General features: G+C 41.1%; 1 protein-coding gene across 2 annotated transcripts in view; it reads right to left on the reverse strand.

Annotated features, from left to right (window-relative positions):
• Window positions 1-21,737, reverse strand: part of MTR (5-methyltetrahydrofolate-homocysteine methyltransferase) — a 118,045-nt gene that overhangs the window by 58,693 nt on the left and 37,615 nt on the right. For both annotated transcript variants that reach the window (XM_007452934.1, XM_007452933.1), the window contains exons 12-15: window positions 19,054-19,133; window positions 15,927-16,039; window positions 13,521-13,661; window positions 12,173-12,358 (exon numbers count right to left, since the gene is read on the reverse strand). In XM_007452934.1, the coding sequence (XP_007452996.1) occupies window positions 12,173-12,358; window positions 13,521-13,661; window positions 15,927-16,039; window positions 19,054-19,133 (520 nt within the window). The remainder of the gene's footprint in view (window positions 1-12,172; window positions 12,359-13,520; window positions 13,662-15,926; window positions 16,040-19,053; window positions 19,134-21,737) is intronic.

Consider the following 21,737-nt stretch of genomic DNA (forward strand, 5'->3'; position numbering starts at 1 on the left):
CTTTCCCTGCTTCCTGCAGCTGCTGGGGTTAGAGTTTACCTCCTGCTGGGGATGTGCTCCCACGACTTAGCAGACCAAGGGGCCCAGGGAAAGGACCACAAGGAGCGGGCTCTGCAGCCCCACTGCTCCAGGCTTCAGGGAAGGTGGCAGGCTCTCATCTTCCTTAACTGAATGTCTTCAACAAACTTCTTACTTCTTCCTTCAGTTAGTGATAAGGTTAAGATCAAGATGTGGGCCCAGAAGAAAGTGGTCAAGAGCAGGTCACCCAGGGTCACCTTTAGTCTTGGACTTTATTTCCCCCTTCACAGAGAGCCAAACAGAGTTCTAGGTTCTAGGTTCATGGCCCAGCTAAGCTCACTAAGAGAAAAGGCACAGGGGTTTGGGGCTACCAGTGCTGTTAGTATTTCTTCATCACCTAGTTTGGTTGGTAGGTCCTGGTCCGTCCTTTCTCTGAGCCATGAATGACATCTCACAAGACAGGAATTCATTTCTAGGTCAGAACTGAATCATCAACTATCAGCTCTGCAAGGATGAGGCCCCTGTCAAATTGTTCTCCCAGCACCTAGTACACTACCTGCCACATTAACAGACAAGCAGCTACTGTCTGTTGAATAAACAAGCAAATCTCAGAATGCACAGAGTTTCAATGGACAGGCCTTTGCCAGGAGCATATCATGTTAGATTCTCCAAGGTTCTCTTTGTCCTGTTCCTCAGCCAGGGCTGTGAGATAAACATACTAATAAGCTTCAAGGCTTGAGGATTTCAAAGATGCAGAAGCTCTCAACTCTGGTGGCATGTTTTAATAACCCGGAGAGATTTTCATTTTCTAATACTAATACCTGAACCTCACTCCAGACCAGTTCAATCAGAATTCTGAGATGAGACCTAAGCAACAGTATTTTTAAAGAGCCCCTTAGCGATACTAACATACAGCCCAGGTGAGAACCACTAAAGAGTGAGATGCACCTTCTCAGGCTGAGGTAGAAGAAACCTCAGTGAAAATACCGCAAATCTAAGGGCCAAGAAGGAGGAATAAATATCTTTTATGATTTTATGATTTATCAGGTTTATTCTTAAGCTGTAGTAAAGCTAGACAGCCATCAGTAGGTAGGAGGCTTCAGTTAAGAAATCCACTGCTCAGGTTTTGCTAGATTATCAGACACTTAGAGGAAAATGAGATAAGCATAAAACAATTTTTGATTTAGTTATCGAGGCTGATACTATGAGAAAGAAAGAAAAAGGATCAAAGACACCTAGGTTCTGTGAAAATGCACCCTGACAAGGAACAGAGAAGGAACGGGACCAACTTCAGAGGCAAGTTAAAGGTTTCAAACTTGACTGAACCAGCTTAAAGTGGGCCACGGAACACAGCAGAGTTCAAGATGGGAGTGACGGAAAGGGACGTGTGTGCCACCATCAGAAAGGCACCGACAAGTCAGAAAGAAAAAAGCTGAAGAAGGGAAGTTTCCAAGGGAAAATACAGGACAAGAGACCTGTTGGCTTAAAATCACTCAGGGCAAGGGATTGGTTCAGAAATCCTTGGAGTGACTTCCCTACTGTGGTAAATGTGTGGGCGTAAGCAGCTGATGGTTAGGACACCCAGAGGCTGGCAGAAGCCGCAGGCCTGTGGGCAGAAGTGAGGCATGGGATGAAGGACAGGGCAGAGCACTGAGCTGGGGTTGCAGGAGACGCAAGGTCACCTTGGAACGCCTCCTGGCTCACCCTTCTCCTGAAAGAACGGAGGCTGTGCCCCTGGCAGAACTCACACTTAAGGCAGAATGTGGATGCCAGGAACTCAGGATTACAGAGGAAATGGATAGGATTTCAGACGTGGAATCAACACCGAGAGGCAATCTGGTGAGGAAAAAGCGGTGTCAGTTGCAATCTAGAAACTGCAGGTGCCACCACACTGAAAACTTCTGAACTCTTTAAAGAAGTCAAGTTGTTTTAAATGTCACCTTCTAGGAGAGGATGCAAATTCTGTGCGGGGTGAAAGGGAGGAAAGAGAAGGAAATTCTTAATATGTTTATCGATCCCTGGATAGAGTGGAGGATTGGTCGGCTTTAGTACATTCAAAGGGAGAGCTAGGAAGGGGATACAGTAGAAAGAGAGAGCTCATAGGAAGAGCAAAGAAAAAGACTGACCTACTATCCAGAGACGTATTTAAAACCAATCCCCAAAAATATTTAGAAAAGACCCATAACCTATCTAGTTTTGCCTTCCTTTTAACAACCAAGCTTTAAATATGAACTCTTTCCCTGCCCTTCAGATCTTTCTAGAATCCCACCATGCCAGATTTTCCCTGCTTCATCAGGTCTTTCTTCCACTTTCACCAAAACCTCTGAAAGGCACTGAATCTTGCAAGGAGCTGGGCCTTCTGCTAACCCTTATTTATCCTCAGTGCCCAGAGCCCAAGGCTTGGCACAGAGGATTAAAATACGAAAACCATATTTGTCCTTTCCCCATCAGCCAGACAACATCAGAGAGAAAAACGGGTAGCAGAAAAGAAGCTGCCCTGGGTTAAGAATTGGGTTACTCAACCTTGATACTGTTGACAATCTGGACAAGAGCATTCTTTGCTGCGGGGGCCGCCGTACGCATTGGAGGGCTTTCAGCAGCGTCGCTGCCCGCTCCCACTAGATATCGGAGAACATCCCCTCCCAACAACCCAGTCATGACAATAAAAAATCTGTCTAGACATCGCCAAATGTCCCCTGGGGTGGCAAAATCACCCCCCCACTTGAGAACTACTGGTTTAGAGGAACCACAGGGGATATAGCAGGTGAGGAAGACCAGAAACCGGACTCATCTGCAAGGTCATTATCGTGAGCCAGCAGGTGCTCATGGCTTTTCTCTACAACCTGCAGAGAGAGGCTGTTTGCTGGAAAATCCTACTCTGCAAAGCCAAATACTAAGGCCTGGATGAAGCAACGCTACATCCCAGCAGGGGCAAATGAACCCACTCAAATCTCTCTCACAGCGAGGGGTGCCAGGCACATGCCGGGGAGCTGGGACTCTCAGCGTAGGAGGTATGCCTACTGTATGCTGTGCTGTTATTCCTGTAGGACAACTGAACACCTCAGGCATGCACGTCTTGAGACCAGGCGTGGCTCAGAGGCCTATGTTCCTCATATCCCTACCACAAACTCCTACCTCTGAAGGCAATCTGGACAAGTGTCCTTCTTACAAACAGAGAATTTAAAATATAACTACCTTAAAGGAAAGGTCCAAGGAGATAAATACTCAATCATGGCATCTTAACCAGAGAGGGGTGACCTCTCTATAGCCACTAAAAAGGAGGCCCCTGAAATGCAGAAATATATGTCAGATTTTAACAAAGCTGGGAGAGCATTAGAGCAGAAACTCTGAGAATCAACTCCTAGGCTTGGGTCAACTACCTTCACCAAGGAAAAAAATAAAGGGCAAACTAACAACTATTGATTTTGGTTTCCTACAACTACGTGTTTATCATACTATGGTGCATAACCTACTGGAAAATATAAGATATTCAACTCGAAAACAGTGTCAATTTATCTAAATTTTAAAAAGAAGTTGTTATGAAATAAAACTCTAAAAAATTACTACCAAAGGAAAAATATTTAAGAAAGGAAAAATAAGCCAAAATCACAACAACAAAACAACACAAATACCTAGGAATGTTCTTGAGGTTTCCTATTTAAGAAAAACTATAAAACTTGATTGAATAGTAACCAGAAAGATATATCATGTTCCTGAATGTCTCCCAGATACCAATTCCTCATTATTTTCTAGGTTAGGATTTATTACATTTTAATCAATATCCTAATGGAGTTTTATTTCTCCATAAATTAGAATATTATGTTCAAATCATTTTAACATAGGAAAATGTGCTGAATATAATGGATCTTTTATAGGATGGTATTGATTATTCTTTTACATAGTTTACACACGTGCAAACAAAAATAATATCGTCTATTCTACTATGTGATAATTGTATTTCTAAGAAAACTTACATTAGCAAAAATTGTCATAAAAATAATCACTTCAATTAGAAAAGGAGAAGTAAATCTAGAGGTGAGTAGTAATAATTTTTCCCATAGAAATTTCAATAATGAAAGTGTTCTTCGTATTTTATATATTATTACATATATTATATATATATATATATTTTGCTGTTATTTAGAGTTAAAAGTAACAGCTGATCAAAACTACTAACATCAACAAAAAACACAGAAGTGCTTCCTTATGTGCCTTCTAATCCAGAAGTCTCGGGGCCAGTCCTCCCTGTCATATCTGGCCTTGACCTTGCAGTTTTCATTGCACTATGGATCACAAACATAAAGCAAAGACAGTCGCCATGTACTAGAACATGAGCACGTTGTATGTTCCTCTGCTTTGTTTAGTTGCAACAGTGGTCTTCCAGTTAAGAGAGCTGTTTTCTCCTTATAACCAGTGGTGTCATCCAAGCAAAGGAAATCTTGGTTCTTACCTGATTGTTACACTCAAAGGTGTTACGAACTCAATTAATAGAAGAAATGCCTTTGCATCAAAATATCTGTATTGCTGATTTCTGAACTATTCAAGTGTATGAGTTTTTTACTTTGCTCTTTATAATTTTCAATACCACAATCCTTCAATGAGCATATGTAGGTCTATAATTATACAGAAAAATTACTTTTAATCAGGAAAAGCAGTTTTTGAAAAGGGACCTTTAATCCCACCACCTTTACTCTAACAGCTATTCTCCTTAATAGCATTTTCCTCCAATCTTTATCAAATGTGGTTTTTATGTAGTTGCATATACAGTGTCTAAATAACTATTGGTTTTTAATTTTTTTATTTATATCTTATAAGCACTGTCATGCTGCTCCATAATCTTCATAATTAATATTGAAATACTCTAGATAATATTACAACAGAATGATAACCTAAGTTATCACTTTCTCTCCAGTTGGGCATTTAGGTTGTTTTATCTTCAATAAAAAGCTGGGGAAAAACCTTGGCATATATAGAATTCTTATGCTGCTGAATGTTTTTACTGGGATACTTTCCCAGAAATGAGATCATTACCTCAAAGGGTATGAACATTTTCATGTCTCTCGATAGGCATTATGGGGTCTTTCAAAAGGACTGTCTCAGTTTTTACTACACTTTACAATGAATGAGGCCTTCTGTTTACCACTGCTGTACCAGCACAGATCTTGACCATTTTAAAGTTTACTTTTGCTAACTTAATAAGGACAAAATGTCACTTTAATATTGCTCTAATGTGTGTTTCTCTCCTAACTAGCAAGTTAAAAAATTTCCCCTACATTTGCTTTTTATTTGTGGACTCATTCAAATCTAAATTGGGAAAGCTTGTTCTCAGCCAAGATCAAGCACTCTGCAGGGGAGATAACACAGGATTTGGAAGCATGCATCAGTCTTCAAACTAGGCAGACCAGGGCTCCATCACGTCCTAGCCATTTGACCTTGGCTCACTGTAAAATGGGGCGACAGCTACCCCACACGGTTACTACGAGGACTAAATGAGATAAACTCTGCTGGTGGTTTTCAGCCGGAGTATACAGGAGAATCAATCACGTCTAAGGCTTTAAAATTACCGAAGCCAGGTCTCACCCCAGACCAAATGAGCCAGAAACTCAGGGGTGGAGCCCAGGGGTGTGTATGTGTTTTAACAGCACAGGCAGTGACTACCCTTCCCCATGGGAGTGCTTCTGCTTCACACTTCTGGTAAAGCACCAGTACACGAAGCAAACAACATGCCATTCTCATTCTCAGGGCTGACCTTACCTCCTGCTCTGCTGAGAAAATAGAAGCAGTCAAACCAGCGGCCCCCGCCAGCACTCCCAGCCCTGCCTGCTGCTGCTGCGCTGTGAGCACGCTGCCCCACCCCCTGCACACTGGCTGCCAGCCCCTCGACCCACAAGGTCATGGACTGAGCAAGTGCCCCCTTTCTCCTGCGCACCAATTCCTCCCCTTCTCTCTACCAGGTCACTCCCACCAGCTTACAAACACATACTGTCACATCATCTGTCTTCACACACACACACACACACACACACACACACTTTCTTAACCTCATATCCATTTCTGGTTTCCACCCTATTTCTGTTCCCCTTTCTGGCAAAACTCCCCCAAAATGGTTTAGACCTGCTGCCCCCAATTCTCCTCTTCTCTCTTGAACCCACTGCGATTAAGCTTTCATCTCCTTGGAAACAGCACAGCAAGATCATAAACTACCCCATTTCTAAATCCAAGGGTAAATTCTTGATCTCCTCCTCCCTGATCTACCCACAGCTCTTTAAAATAGCTCGGCATGCCCTTCCAGAAGTTTTCTTTTCACATGGCTTCCAGGTGAACTCTCCCCTCTGGTTCCTCTCCTACCAAACAGGCCGCTCCTTCCCAAGTTCTTCTGATGGCGTCTCCTCTTCTCCCTGACCACGAAGCACTGTGGCTCCAAGACTCGCTTAGTCCTAGGGCCTCTTCTCTACTGTCATTCCTTTGGTGAAGTCAGTCTCACTGCTTTAAATATCATCTAGGAAGAAATAATTCCCAAGTAAGGCAATCCTATCCTCAAGCCAGACTTTGCCCATGAAGCCCGCACTCATCTCCACAACGACAGCCTAAGCGCACCACTGGAAACACAAGGCCAAAGCGGAACTTCTCCTCAGCCCATCCCAGATCGGCTGCTCACCGCCCTCCTACCTCGATGCCCAGGCCGAAAAGCTGAATATTATCTGTGACTCCTCCTCCTTTCACGGCTCACAACCAATGCGAAGGCAAATTCTACTGGCTCTACCTTAAAGACACATCTAGAAATGGATGACTCCTCACGTCTTCTGTTGCTCCCGCCTTAGTCCAGGCCACCATCATCCCTCATCCGCGCTACAGCAACAACCTCCAGTGGCTTTGCTTGGTCCCCGCAGACCATTCTCCCCAAAGAACCAGAGTGGTTTTGAAACATAAATCGGACCATGTTCGCTCCTCTGCTCAAAACCCTTCAGTGGCTTCCCAGCTCACTCACAGGAAGAGCCAAAGTTTTAACAGTGGTTTCCAAGGCCCTTCACGATTTGGTGGCTGCCTTTTTTTTTTGGCTGCATTGGGTCTTTGTTGCTGCGTGGGCTTTCTCTAGTTGCAGCGAGCGGGGGCTGCTCTTCGTTGCGGTGCGCAGGCTTCTCACTGCGGTGGCTTCTCTTGTTGCAGAGCACAGGCTCTAGGCGCGCGGGCTTCAGTAGTTGTGGCATGTGGGCTCAGTAGTTGTGGCGCATGGGCTAAGTTGCTCTGCGGCATGTGAGATCTTCCTGGACCAGGGATGAACCCGTGTCCCCTGCATTGGCAGGCAGATTCTTAACCACTGTGCCACCGGGGAAGCCCGTAGCTGCCTTTTTAACCTCAGAACTTCTCAATCTCCTCTTCTCCCCTCTGTTCCGTCCCAAACCATCCTATATAAAAGAGCATCCCGCACCCTCATCCTGGTACTCCTCTCACCCTTATCCCTTCCATATCCCTTCAGTGTATTCAGTACCATCCAGGGTGTGTGTGTGTGTGTGTGTGTGTGTCTTTATGTTTTTTCATGTCTTATTCCCTTTGCCCCCTAAGAACATAAACTGCACAAGGGCAGGGACTAGGTTTGTTCCCTACTATCTCCTCAGGGCCTGGCACATACTAGGTGCTCAAGATATATTTGAAGGAATTTGAGAAGACATCTGCCTCCATTAAACAATAACAGGTTGCTATATAAATTTGAAAAAGAACATTTAGGTAACAAAAAAGAGCTCCTGGAAAAAGAAGACATAAACACAGATGTAGAAATCTCACATAGAGTAGAACAAAATGTCAGCACTGAAAAACAGGAGGGAAAAGATAAGAAAATTAGGTGATCTTTCTAAAACATCCAGTTTCTGAATAATACACAGGCCAAGAGAGGATAAACAATTCAAGGAAACTTCCTGCAACTGCGGCTATAAGTTTTCTGACTGACAAGGCCTACTGAGTGCCCAGCACAACGAATGGCTCATAATCACTAGATTTCAGAATACCATGGACACAGAAGATCAAAGAAGCATCCAGAAAATGAGACAATAAATAGGTTTCACAAAAAGAATCAAGGGTTAGAATAGCACTGGACTTCTTACCAATACCAATGGAAACTAGAAGACAATGGATCAATGAGTTCAAAACATAGAGAAAATAATTTCAAGCTTGTACTCCTATACCCACACAATTGTTAATTAAGTATAAAAGTAGAATAAAGCCGTTTTCAGACATGAAAGGTTTCAAAAATATTTACTGCCATGGCTTCTTTCATAAGAAGCTAACCAGAGGATACAGTTCACTAAATGAGAGATTAAACCAAGAATGAGGAAATTATGAGATCTAAACACCTAAGAGAGAGGTGAGAAGAACTGTCCACGTGATGGGGAGGGATATCTTGCAGTGACAGCTGTGCAGTTGGCCCACTGAGCAACCTTTCCAGATTATGTCAGAAGACTTGGAGAGATAATTCTTCAAGAAATTAAAACAACAGTCTACTTAGTGTCTTTGGATACACTGGATATTGGACATTTACACAACTAGGGAACAGTCTGAAAATACATATGAAGCAAAGCAAATGCAAAGATAGGTATTAACTTCATAGAAAAGAAAGAGGGTGCAGGAAAGGAAAAGGAATCATGGTATACTACATGGCTCAGCTTTTACACAGCTTAATGTAAGTGCCAAAAATAGTTACAACTGAAATTAACTATATTGGAAGGATGGGGGGATTAAAAGTAAAGATGTGTGGAGTGGGGAGTAGAAGATGGAGAAAAAGTCAAATCCTTAGCCAGTATAGAAAGACAACAAATAATAACTAAAACTGTAATTTGAAGTTAAGGAGGTAAATGATCCAAGAATCAGCTAACTTGTAAGTGGTTGCCTCTGGGGACCTGGAGGCTTAGGGCTTCTGTTTTTCATAAAAAGAACTATTTGTCTCTTTCACTATCTGCATATACACCTTTGGTAAAAATAAAAATTATGTCAAATGGTCTTACCACACTGAACTAGTAGCGGAAGATGACTAGATACAACTTTTCAGAAGGACAATTTAACGATGTGTGTTAAAATGTCAAATGTGCACACCCTTTGACCCAGCCTTTGACCACTTCTATGAACTAAGAAAATCACTCTACAAGAGGAAAACGGCTGCACGAATTAGTATATTCACTGGCCACTGTTCATCCTACTAAAATTTTAGAAACAATCGCAATTTTATGCAATAAGAGACTAAGTAAAACATACATACTGGAATATAATGCAACCATAAAAAATGGAGTTATAATCCATATTTACTAAGACGGGAAGACGTCAACATTTTGTTGAGTCAGGGCAAGAGTTAAAGAACAGCAGTTCATACAGAATCTTCAATTTTCTAGAACCTCTTCTCTTCCCCTAAACGGCCACGTGGCTTTCTCATTGTATTCAGGTTTTCAAACATCTCCCCGTCAGAGGGGCTTTTCAAGACCACCTTCTCTAAAATAGCCAACTCTTCCCTGACAGCCTCACCCTGGATTCTTTCACCCAACCATTTAGCACAGACCCAGATCTCCTGGGTTTGAATCCAAGCACAACTGCTCGCTACCTGTGTGACAACAGTCAGGTAAAGTCTTTGTGCTTTGGTTTATTTACTCACATGAAATACAAAAATAATAATAGATACCCAACATTTATATGTTGGGAAGAAAACTGATGTAACATGTGAGTGTGCTTGCTTGGTGCAAGTAAAGGTTCAATACACGTTTGTTATCAAAATTAACTCTCTTTTGTCCTCTTCTGGACGATGTGAATTTCTTTCATGGAGAAAATATATCTTTTCCACAAAAACAAGACACTTCTGTTAAAAACAGTTTTACTTCAAAAACTCGAGACGACAAAGAAAGAAAAATAACATATAACCCCACCACTTATCAATTATATAAATAAGAAGTCAATTCATCTCTACCCTCCAGTTAACAACAACCAAATTTTTTTCTGTTTACAGACACACATATATTCATATAAATCCTTTTTTATTAAATAAAACCAGGATTGTGCCACTTGGTGTTTTTTTTTTTTTTTTTACTTTTCAATATACTTTAGGGACTTCCCTGGTGGTACAGTAGTTAAGACACTGTGCTTCCCCTGCAGGGGGCACAGGTTTGATCCCTGGTTTGCGAACTAAGATCCTGCATGCCACATGGCGTGGCCAAAATATATATATATAGATAGATAGATAGATAGATAGATAGATAGATACACATGCATATACACACACATGTATATATACATACATATATTCTAGACATGGTTCCATCACCTCATTCTTTCTAACTGCTACACAGTATTCTATATGACATGTAGGTAGATTTAAGTATTCCCCTATTAATGGACATTTAGAGCCTTCCCAATTTTTTGCTACTACAGTGCTACAATGAATATGAACACATACTCAACCTAATAAAGATTCCCAGAAGAAGGCTGAATTATAAGGTATGGATTTTTTTAAATTAATATTTAATCAAATTAAATATGGAATAGATATGAAAGTATTTATAACATTATAAAACAACAATACAGTAATCACCACACACCCATCACCCAGGTTAAACAATCACTGTGTTTGAAGCCTCCCATCGCCCCTCCCTGATTCTATGGCACAGAAAACACTGGAGTTGCCATTTCTCAATTTTTCCCCTTTTTTCCTCTATTTGATAAAGGAAACTAATATCTCATTATTGCTTCATTTTTTATTTATAGAAATATAATATAATTATTAGTAAGTATAGTAACTTCTCATAGGTTTATTGGCTATTTGTGTTTCTTTTTCTAAAAATCACTTGTTCTTTTCCTTTGTTCATTCTTCTACTGACTTGATTAGGGCATTTTACTTTCTGATTTATAGAAACTCTTTGCAGAGTAGGGATATTAACCCACTGCTATTACTCATGCTGCAAATAATACTGTATCTTTTGTCATACAAAGTTTTACATTTTTAGGTAAATAAGTCTATCAGTTTTCCTTCTGGCTTCCCAAGTTTCAGTGAATATTTTCTCATATATTCTTTAGATTTTTTTTTTTTTTTTTTTGTGATATGCGGGCCTCTCACTGTTGTGGCCTCCCCTGTTGCGGAGCACAGGCTCCGGACACGCAGGCTCAGTGGCCATGGCTCATGGCCCCAGCCACTCCGCAGCATGTGGGATCCTCCCAAACCGGGGCACGAACCCGTGTCCCCTGCATCGGCAGGCAGACTCTCAACCACTGCGCCACCAGGGAAGCCCTAGATTTTTTTTTACATTTAGATCTTTAATTGATGTATATTTTATATTGGGATATGGTGGGAAATGGGGCTCTTTTTCTTCCAAATGCAGAGTCAGTTATTCCAATAGCGTTTATTGAATAATTCCTTTCTCAACTGATGTAAAAACCTTATTGTGTCTTATGTAATTTTCATATATATATATATATATATATATATATATACACACACACACATACATATATATGTATACATATATATATATCTGTATGCACATGTGTGTATGTACTTGTATATACACACATACACACACGTATATCTACAGGCATACCTCATTTTACTGGCCTTTATTGCACTTCACAGATACTGCATTTTTACAAATTGAAGCTTTGAGGCAACCCTGCCTCGAGCAATCTATCAACACCATTTTTCCAACAGCATTGCTCACTTCATGTCTCTGTGTCATGTTTTAGTAATTCTCGCAATATTTCAAGCTTTTTCATTATTGTTCTACTTGTTTTGGTGATCTGTGGTCAGTGATCTCTGATGTTACTACTACAATTCCCTGAAGGCTCAGATGATGGTCAGCATTTTTTAGCAATAAAGTATTTTTAATTAAGGTATGTACATTGTTTTCCTAGACATAATGCTATTGCACTTAATGGACTACAGTATAGTGTAAACATAATTTTTACATGCACTGGAAAACCAAAAAGTTCCTGCGACTCACTTTATTGTGACATCTGCTTTATTAGAGTGGCCTGGAACGGAATCCGTGGTATCTCTGAGGTACGCCTCTGTGTGTGTGTGCACACACATATGATATATATGGTAAACACATTTGTTCTGGACTCAGTTCTCTTCCACTGCTCTAAGCCTGTGTAACACGATGGAGCGAGAGCAAAAGAAATCACTCACCTGTCCTTCTTCATCAAAAGCCATAACCACCACAGCAGCTCCAAACTTTTTAATCTTTCTGGCCTTCTCCAAGAAGTCATCCTCTCCCTCCTTCAGGCTGATGCTGTTAACAATGCACTTCCCCTGGCAGCACTTTAACCCAGCTTCAATCACAGCAAAATTGGAAGAGTCGATGCACAAGGGCACCTGAGGTCAGAAGGGTAAGGTGATCACAGAAAGACTATAAGTTACCACAAATCCCCTTCCAAGGACCCCCAGATATTCCCTCTTTCTTCCTTAGGGAAACAAGAAACAAATAACAGTAGTGTGACAGAGATACGATTTTAATCTGATTTTAAGCCCTTGTTCCTAAAGCCCAAAAGACTTGGAGTAATTCCAGTCTCACAAGAGACCCCATGCATGGGCCAGAAATTGATAACTCAAAAGATCACAGCTAAACATCAGAATGAAAGCACTGAAGCACTGAAGTCATTTCACAGGCTCCCCGTCTGATTCAGACTTTGAACAAGTCATTTAGCTTCTCTGTACCTTAATTCGCAAAATATTTACTCCCAGAGGACCGTGGAGGCTTTTAAGTGAGGAGTTGAAGACAAATGAAGGACAGGTTAATGTAATTCACTGCTTACCACAAGACTTCTAACTTACACATTTACTAAATGAAGCCTAACAAAAAATTTACAGCCCTATCTCTTAAAGCACTCTAGGAGGTGTCTTTCAAAAAACAACACCAACAATAAAACCAACTTCAAAAATCACTCCTCATCACAGATTCAATGGTAGAGAAGTGAAGTGAGACTTCTGAAAGTTTTTAGAATCGATCTAAAATTTTTGAAAAGATGGACACTAAAATTAACTTTCATCTTTTAAAGAACAAATGTAAAAGCTGACATTAACACCTTGATTTAATCTTGTTTTATAAGTCTGTCTCACTCTGATAAACCTAAAAAGGTCTCTTCTTCCTGCAATAAGGAAGGATTAACTGAGTTCCCTTGTCTGTGACAGGAAGAGAACTAATGATTCGGTAAGAACAGTAAGTATATCCTTCAGAGACATGAAAAGTTGGTTCTTAGCCTAGCCAGACATCAGAGGAAACTCAGTCAATCCTTGTGACCAACTCCGGAAGCCTTGGAAACAGCCACACTGAAGTCACATCTCTCTCTAAAGTCTGGTTTCTATCGAAAGGCTGACATTAAGTGAGAAAACTAACAATCAGAAACCACTGGGCTTTCAACACAGGACAATAGAAAACCAGTGTATGACATGACAGATGAAGGGACAAGTGACAAAGTTAAATGAGCGACAGAGCAGCACATGTAAACTCCCTTGAAGAATCAAGGTTTTGTATGACCTTGGCAATGTCAGGCTCGGAAGCGATGAAGTTGCAGAATCTGGTCATTGCACTTGGTCCATCCAGCATGCCATCATCCATGTTGATATCCAACACCTGGGCTCCCATTTCCACCTGCATTTTGGCAACGCTCAGAGCTTCCTGAGGACAGAATTCAAGGGGAACGAGCATTGGGAGAGGGTGACTAAGAGAAGGCTGACAAAAGTAGTCCTTCACCACCCCCAGCAGGCAGTCCTTTTAGATTCCACTAGACTGCCTGGCCAGCACCCCCGAGCCTGAGCCTGCTCTCAACCATCCCAGATGAAGCTTTCTTACACATCGCTTCCATCACAGCGGGTCGCTCCTCAGAACCCAGCAAAGCTCGACTCTTCCTGTAAAGAGCCTCTAGCCCTCAGCCTGGCGTTCCGGGCCCTCTGGGACCTGCCCCATCTTCTCATGCAACTGAACTTCTCGCCCATCGCCCACTCCCAGCACCCTCCACCCAGCCAAATCTGTTTCCACCTCTGTGTCACAAATGATGTTCCCTCTGCTTCCAACACAATCCCCTTCCTTCCTGTACTGTTTAAGATCCAGCTCAAGTCCCATCTCCTCCAAAAAAAGTCCTTAGAGAAACAGTCCGAAACTTATCTAACTCTTCAGTGTTTGCCAAAACATGCAAAGCAGTCATTGTAGGCTGTTGATAGAAGTTAAATGAAATATGCGTATAAATAAACTTCTTCTGTGCTAAAAGGATTTTCAAATCCTTTGATACACTATTATACACCGTAAATCTACAAGGACAAGATACAATACACAGCATTTCCCACTTACAGTCATTTAAGGAATATCTTGTAGGATCAGTGTTCCAGAGAACATACTTTGGGAAACACTGCTTATTCCTCAATGACCGGCTTGCCTCTAAACATCTGTAACTATTATAAACATTATCACATGGTGTATTACATTATCATTTCCTTGCGATTTCACGAGTATTAGCTTATTCTCCGAAATAGATTTTAAGCATTTGGAAATCTAGAAAGGTCTTAGGTATCTCCCACTCTCATTTGAACAATACTGGGCAAAACAGACATGTTCAATAAGGCTTTCTAACTGACTGGTACAGCAGAGACTTTAAGTCTTTGTTGCACACTTCATAGTGTCATAAAATAAGCAGGGGTAAAATCAACGGTAGATTCTGATGTTGTCCTAATTTTTTCTTAGCGAAGAAACCAAATAGAAATTTTTAGCAATCACTGTAAAAGAATAGGCATGAGACACTTTGGCACAGGCTGCAAGGAAAGACCACTCGTAATGACACAAGGTTACACAGAGAAAAAGGATCGCAATAAAATTCAGCAAAAAATGTTTTCAGTATCAGCAGTATGTTAAATATTAATACCATAAAGAATAAAAAGAAGTATAAGTCACAGTCCCTGTTCTTGAAGGGCTTTCATCTAGTTGGGGGCATATGATGTAGTCACATGAAAAGCTACGGGCACTGCCATACAACGTACAAGTCAAATGTCCTGCCTAAACACCAGGAAGGGCAAGATCTCTGAGGACTGAAGTGGAGAAAGCTACCTGAGAGGGAGTAGCTTCAGCTGCCCCTGGGAAATGGACTGGAGGGAGCACAGGGGGGATGGCAAGTGACCTGGTTAGACCAGAGGTCAAAAGACACACAACACAGATGCCAATGCCTGACCTTTCTACATCAGAAGAGCCACAGAATCACAGCTCAGTGGTCCAACCTTCCCAAATAGGCTCCAAGAGATGAAGTGATTTGTTTAAAGGTGTACAAGTTGGGCACAAAGACAGGATTGGACCTTCTCTCAGGTCATTCCCTTAACCACAGAGCCTTGAGGGGTCACTAACTATGGGGAACTGGAATCCAGTGAGGAGCCACTCCTCCCCAACCCCCTCCTACTTCCCGGGCTCCTTAGAGACCGAGTTTAAGAATCCTATGGTGAAACTACCTTGCAAGCTCTGTGTTTGTTTAGCTTATTTTACAGTGAACAGAATCAATAATACCACATTAGTCAGTGTCTGATGTGGTCATGAGGAAATGAATAGGAATTGTCTTGGCTTTCCCTCTTCTTGGAAAGATTTGTGAGAAGCCAAAATGAAGAGTATCCTCAAATTTTTAAATGTATTTCACAATTAACAGAAATAGCTAGAACCTGGGTGCCTCCCATCTCATCCCACTTCATACCCTGGATGAATTCTTTTGAAAAATATTGACAAGGGCAGCTATGACTTTTCGAAGCCTCATCCTCCCACCAGCTCTGCCAGCTACAAACACACTCTACCATTCTTCTCACACTTCCCAGCAGCTCTGCTAATGATTATCAAAGACAGAGCTGTTTCACTTGCGTGTTGTCTTAGCCAAAAACCTGGCAGATGCCTCAAGGGTCTTATTTAGATACTCACTTCATAATTTCCTGTCATGATGAGTTTAGCAAACTTCCTGGATCCTGCAACATTACAGCGCTCTCCAATGTTAACAAAGTTGGTGTACGGGCCAATCCTGAAGGGCTCTAAACCTTGAAAGGAGAAGCATTTTGAAAATTTTCTGAAAATGCATGTAATGACATGAGACAGACAGAAAATAAATGTTTTCATGAGAAAGAAAAGAAGTTTCTGTGCCACAGCCCCTCTGACTAGCTAAGGAGACCCAAAGGGTCATGGCCATCCCCCCTAGGGATATTTAAACACAACAAAAGGCTCTATGTTTATAACCAGAACTCTCAAAGGAAGAAATATTTTAGGGTTTTAAATTGCAAATTTCTCTCAAGAGCTGAATCATATCAGCTCTGAGAAACAAGGAAAAATTATCATCATATTCTTATGTAACCAAGAGCCTGGGGCAAAAACCAAGAAGTTAGAATCTAAGGACTGCTCTACAGCTGTCCATTCAGACATCGGCTTGAAGCCTGATGGAGCAAGCGTTCTTAATCCCACCAACAGTGTGTTTAGAGCTTTATCTCGTCTCTTTGATCCAGAAGCCAAGAATAAGTAACCAGCAAGGCCTAACAGGGTCACGAGGAAGGACCTGGGCTGAGCCCTGGGAGATGGCTGACTCTGGGCAAGCCACCTGGGCTTTCTGCTCCTCCTTCCTTATTTGCAAAGGGACAATATCATCTCCACTATTACAGGCTGATTTAGGGGCAAATATCAGATAATTAATGTGCACACATTACACTGAGGTAAAAAAGCAACATGCAGCATACAGTACCGCTACAGGAAAAGGCCTTTAACTGGTTTTGTTCTACTCATTGTATCTACAGTATTAGGAGCTAGATCTTGCTAGATGGTTACAAGCAGGCTCTCGGGAAGCCAGCCTTAGGGTCTGAGCCCTGCACAGCCGACTCAGTGAACACTCTGGGGCACTTCTCGCAGAGCCTGCAAGCTTATAAAATAGAGACAGCAGAAGTATCTGCCTCACAATGTTACTGTAAAAATGAGACTAGGTAACATTGATAAGCGTTATCAAGCTTATAAAATTAGCACCAGCTGTTCTTGTTAATAAAAGGAAATGGCTTTTGAGTCCTTTCCAAAAGCATTGGTTGAGGAAGAAACCGACATGAGGGAGAGGAAAATAATGAAGATAGGAAATTACAAAACTATTCCAGGTCTTCTGTTCCCCGACTGGGAAGACTATCACTTGCCAGTTTGGGCTGTGATTTCCTTTCCCATTGGTAACATCCTCACAGCCCCTCCCCTCCATGTCGACCCTTAGTCAGACCCTGGGGTTCCCAGGGCAGACAAGCAGGGCTGCCAGCATTTAAATGGCGAACAGAACCTGTGGTGTTGCCCTAAAAGCATTTCACACAAAGCATTTCTGATCTATTATGAATGTGAAGTATCTGACACAAAAACTGCATTGTTCTCAGACTTCCCTGGTGGCGCAGTGGTTAAGAATCCGTCTGCCAATGTAGAGACACGGGTTCAAGCCCTGGTCCAGGAAGATCCCACATGCTGCAGAGCAATTAAGCCCATGCGCCACAACTACTGAGCCTGTGCTCTGGAGCCCGCGAGCCACAACTACTGAGCCCACATGCTGCAACTACTGAAGCCCGAGCAACTAGAGCCCGTGCTCCACAGCAAGAGAAGCCACTGCACTGCAACGAAAAGTAGTCCCCGCTCTCTGCAACTAGAGAAAGCCTGCGCACAGCAACAAAGACCCAGCGCAGACAAAAATTAAAAAATAAATAAATAAGTTTTAAAATTTTTACATTGTTCTCAAGTCTGCAATTTATAAAAGAACAATTAAAAAGAGTATATTTGGTGCCATTCTTTTAAAATCTGATTGAAGGTGATTTTTAAAACAATTTAGAAATAGCACATGAAATTCAAATCAGAAGAAAGAATTCTTTCATTCTTACACACAAACTCTTTAAAAATCATAACTAAATGGTTCTTTCATGTTTCCATTTTGGCAAAGGCTAACAATTTCAACTTAGTCCTTGGCTGAAGTCAATTAATAGCTTTAAGATCTAAGGTTGAAAGAAACTATCCTACCACACCTTTCTCTGACAAAAGCCACTTTTTCAGGGTAGGGAGTGTGTCATAAATCACAAATCCCTTTTCCTCTAATCTCATCCCAGCTTCTAGAGTATAAAAGGAAAAAAAGGGTAGCCTGAAGAGGCATATTTCTAACCCAACTTTATTTTCACTCACTGTGAGTAATTCTATACAATATGTTCTGAGTGAGAAAAGTGGGTATTACTTTTGCTGTCACTTTTATTTTATTTCACTGTCATTTTATTTCATTTTTCTTAGGAGAACATATGGAACAAAAAAACATCAATTTAGAGAAACATTAAATTCTCCATTATTAGGGTGCATAATTCCTCATATGTGCTATTTGCAGGTTCTCTCAAAATCTGTATACACTTTTTTTTTTTTTTTGCTTAAAGATACTATCTAAGAATACATCATTAAAGTATTATGGGAAAAATATAAAATTTAAAGTTATTTTTCTAATAGTTGGCATGATAATCTATTTTACTAATGTTCGTTTTGTGAATATCAGAGCTCATTCTGAAAAAGGGAAGCTGCCTACTCCACAGGGCTGTTGAGAACAAAACAGAATAATAAATATCACAACTCTTTGTAAAGCCTAAACACACAGCCAACATAAGAGCATGACAATAATGTTATAGAAGCAAACAAAATTTTCTAGGAAGAGGCTACCATCATTAAAAAACCTTAAGCCTGGGCTAGATTTTTTAGGAACTAGCAGCAAATCTGATGATTAAAAGTGTTAGGCTGTGGCCTATGTACATTTTCAAAGCAGTGCACAATAAGTTTGACCAAGGCCACTACCTGTGCTTTCATTCACATTTCCCTGAAGTCAGTATCTTCCCGCTCTCACCCCTAAAAAAAACCAAAGCGTCCTTTACTAGAATTCATTTAAGTACCAAGAAAAATATGTACACTTCTTTGACCTAATAAACAAGTTCTGTGGCAGAAATATCACTACCACATAGACTAAACATATTAACAATCTACAAACGATTTCTGAAATCATAAAAAATCAGTCTTTATGACTTACCAGACAGTAGCATATGCCCTTCGAAAACAGTGGCAGGTGGAACTCTAGGCTTATAGTTTTTCACAGCTTCAGCAATTTCTCTGAGTTAAAAGAGAAAACACGATATCCATTAAATCTAAACAAAATTCAATTAAACTAATTTCCACCTATGAAATTAAGTCTGTTTAATATAATTATATACCTAGTTCCAAATGTGAAGCAGCAACTGTGCTTTTCAGTTTTCTCAGTAATGCAGAAAATGAATCTACAATCTTTAACATTTCTGTTATCTGCCCCATTGCTGTGCACTGATTGTACCAAGTTCTGTGCTCACAGATGTGAACCTACAGACGTGACGGTTTGCACAAATGCTAATAGCAAATCTCCTCCACCCCTTCCCAAACCTGAAGATATCCTTAACGCCATCAAATCCACATGGTAATTTAAAAGAAAAAAAGGCTTCATTGTTGAGAAGGAAGAGCAAACAGGAGAGGAGGTGCCAGGAGTGAAGGAAATTAAATCCTTTAGGTCTGTTTTTTTCAAGCACACATAGATGGTAAGAAGGGTAAAGAGTAATACATCACTGAAACTCCAAAATTATTACTCCTAAAAATTTGTTTTAATTATTCATACTCTTTTGAACCTTATCAGCTTCGATGAAATATGTCTTCTGATCAGCCTGGAAAAATCTGGCTGCTCTACTAAATTTATCAGGACCAGAATGAACTGCTCACTCTACTGCCCCCCAAATGAGTATGTGAATGGCAAAGTAAAAGCAGCAAATATATATGCAGAGATAGGTAGACCTACACACACAAACCCACACACACAGGTATTTTTAAAACAACTCGTTTACAAATATCTCAGTTTCGTTTCCTTTTATGGCTGAGTAATATTCCATTGTATATATGTGCCACATCTTCTTTATCCATTCATCCAATGATGGACACTTAGGCTGCTTCCATGTCCTGGCTACTGTGAATAGAGCTGCAGTGAACGCTTTGGTACATGACTCTTTTTGAATTATGGTTTTCTCAGGGTATATGCCCAGTAGCGGGATTGCTGGGTCGTATGGTAGTTCTATTTGTAGTTTTTTAAGGAACTTCCATACTGTTCTCCATAGTGGCTGTATCAATTTACATTCCCACCAACAGTGCAAGAGGGTTCCCTTTTTCTCCACACCCTCTCCAGCATTTATTGTTTCTAGATTTTTTGATGATGGCCATTCTAACCAGTGTGAGATGATATCTCATTGTAGTTTTGATTTGCATTTCTCTAATGATTAATGATGTTGAGCACCTGTAGTGAGGTGGATGGACCTAGAGTCTATCATACAGAGTGAAGTAAGTCAGAAAGAGAAAAACAAATACCGTATGCTTAACACATATATATGGAATCCAAGAGGGCTTCCCTGGTGGCGCAGTGGTTGAGAGTGCACCTGCCGATGCAGGAGATGCAGGTTCGTGCCCCGGTCTGGGAGGATCCCACATATCCCACATGCCGTGGAGCGGCTGGGCCCGTGAGCCATGGCCGCTGGGCCTGCGCGTCCGAAGACTGTGCTCCGCTACAGGGGAGGCCACAGCAGTGAGAGGCCCGTGTATGGCAAAAAAAAAAGAACCTATGGGTAAGACGGGAATAAAGACACAGACCTACTAGAGAATGGACTTGAGGATATGGGGAGGCAGAAGGGTAAGCTGCGACAAAGTGAGAGAGTGGCATGGGTAAGCTGTGACAAAGTGAGAGAGTGGTATGGACATATATACACTACCAAATGTAAAATAGATAGTTAGTAGGAAACAGCCGCATAGCACAGGGAGATCAGCTCGGTGGTCTGTTACCACCTAGAGGGGTGGGACAAGGAAGGTGGGAAGGAGGGAGACGCAAGAGGGAAGAGATATGGGAACATATGTATATATATAACTGATTCACTTTGTTATAAAGCAGAAACTAACATACCATTATATTCCAATAAAGATGTTAAAAAACAAAAAACACAACTCTTTTTATAAAGGAGGAGATAATCTTAAAAACAAAAAGAGATCCAAAGATAAGCTATCCTCAACTACTGATAACTTTCAGATATTATTTAAAAGATGTTATGTTTAAAAAATTATAGAGACTCTTCATAGAGTCTATCATGGAAGTCAACAAACTCAGTGCAACATTAGGCAGTTCAATACAGTGAATGTATTACAGGCATGCAAGCAGACTGGCTCAAAATATGATCATCAGTCACTCTAGGAAAAAAAACAAATACAAACAGTCCTCAACTGTGTTTTATTCCACTCAATTCCAATCTTTCCAATCTTCTTATAAACCACGAAACTGCAGGGACTTAAACACACCCTTCGCCATGCCCTTGTCTCCCACCCCCTTCCTTCATGCCCTCACTCTACAACGTGGGTTAAACAGTGACTGTGTCAGGCGAGGTGAAGACGCTCCTCTTGACCTCAAGGTGCTTGTTGCTTATTGTCTTTTCCTTTCATGAGAGAATCTAGTGGAGGCAGGTATTTGCCCACAAGAAATATCGGCTGTCCCTCTTTGAGCACTGGAATATTATTCAGGTATTTAAAGGTAGAGTGTTAAGATATCTAGGATTTGCTTCAAAACTACAATGAGGTATCACCTCACACCAGTCAGAATGGCCATCATCAAAAAATCTACAAACAACAAATGCTAGAGAGGGTGTGGAGAAAAGGGGACTC

The sequence above is a fragment of the Lipotes vexillifer genome, unplaced genomic scaffold, assembly GCF_000442215.2.
Source record: "Lipotes vexillifer unplaced genomic scaffold, Lipotes_vexillifer_v1.1 scaffold1088, whole genome shotgun sequence".
Taxonomy (NCBI): Eukaryota; Metazoa; Chordata; class Mammalia; order Artiodactyla; family Lipotidae; genus Lipotes; species Lipotes vexillifer.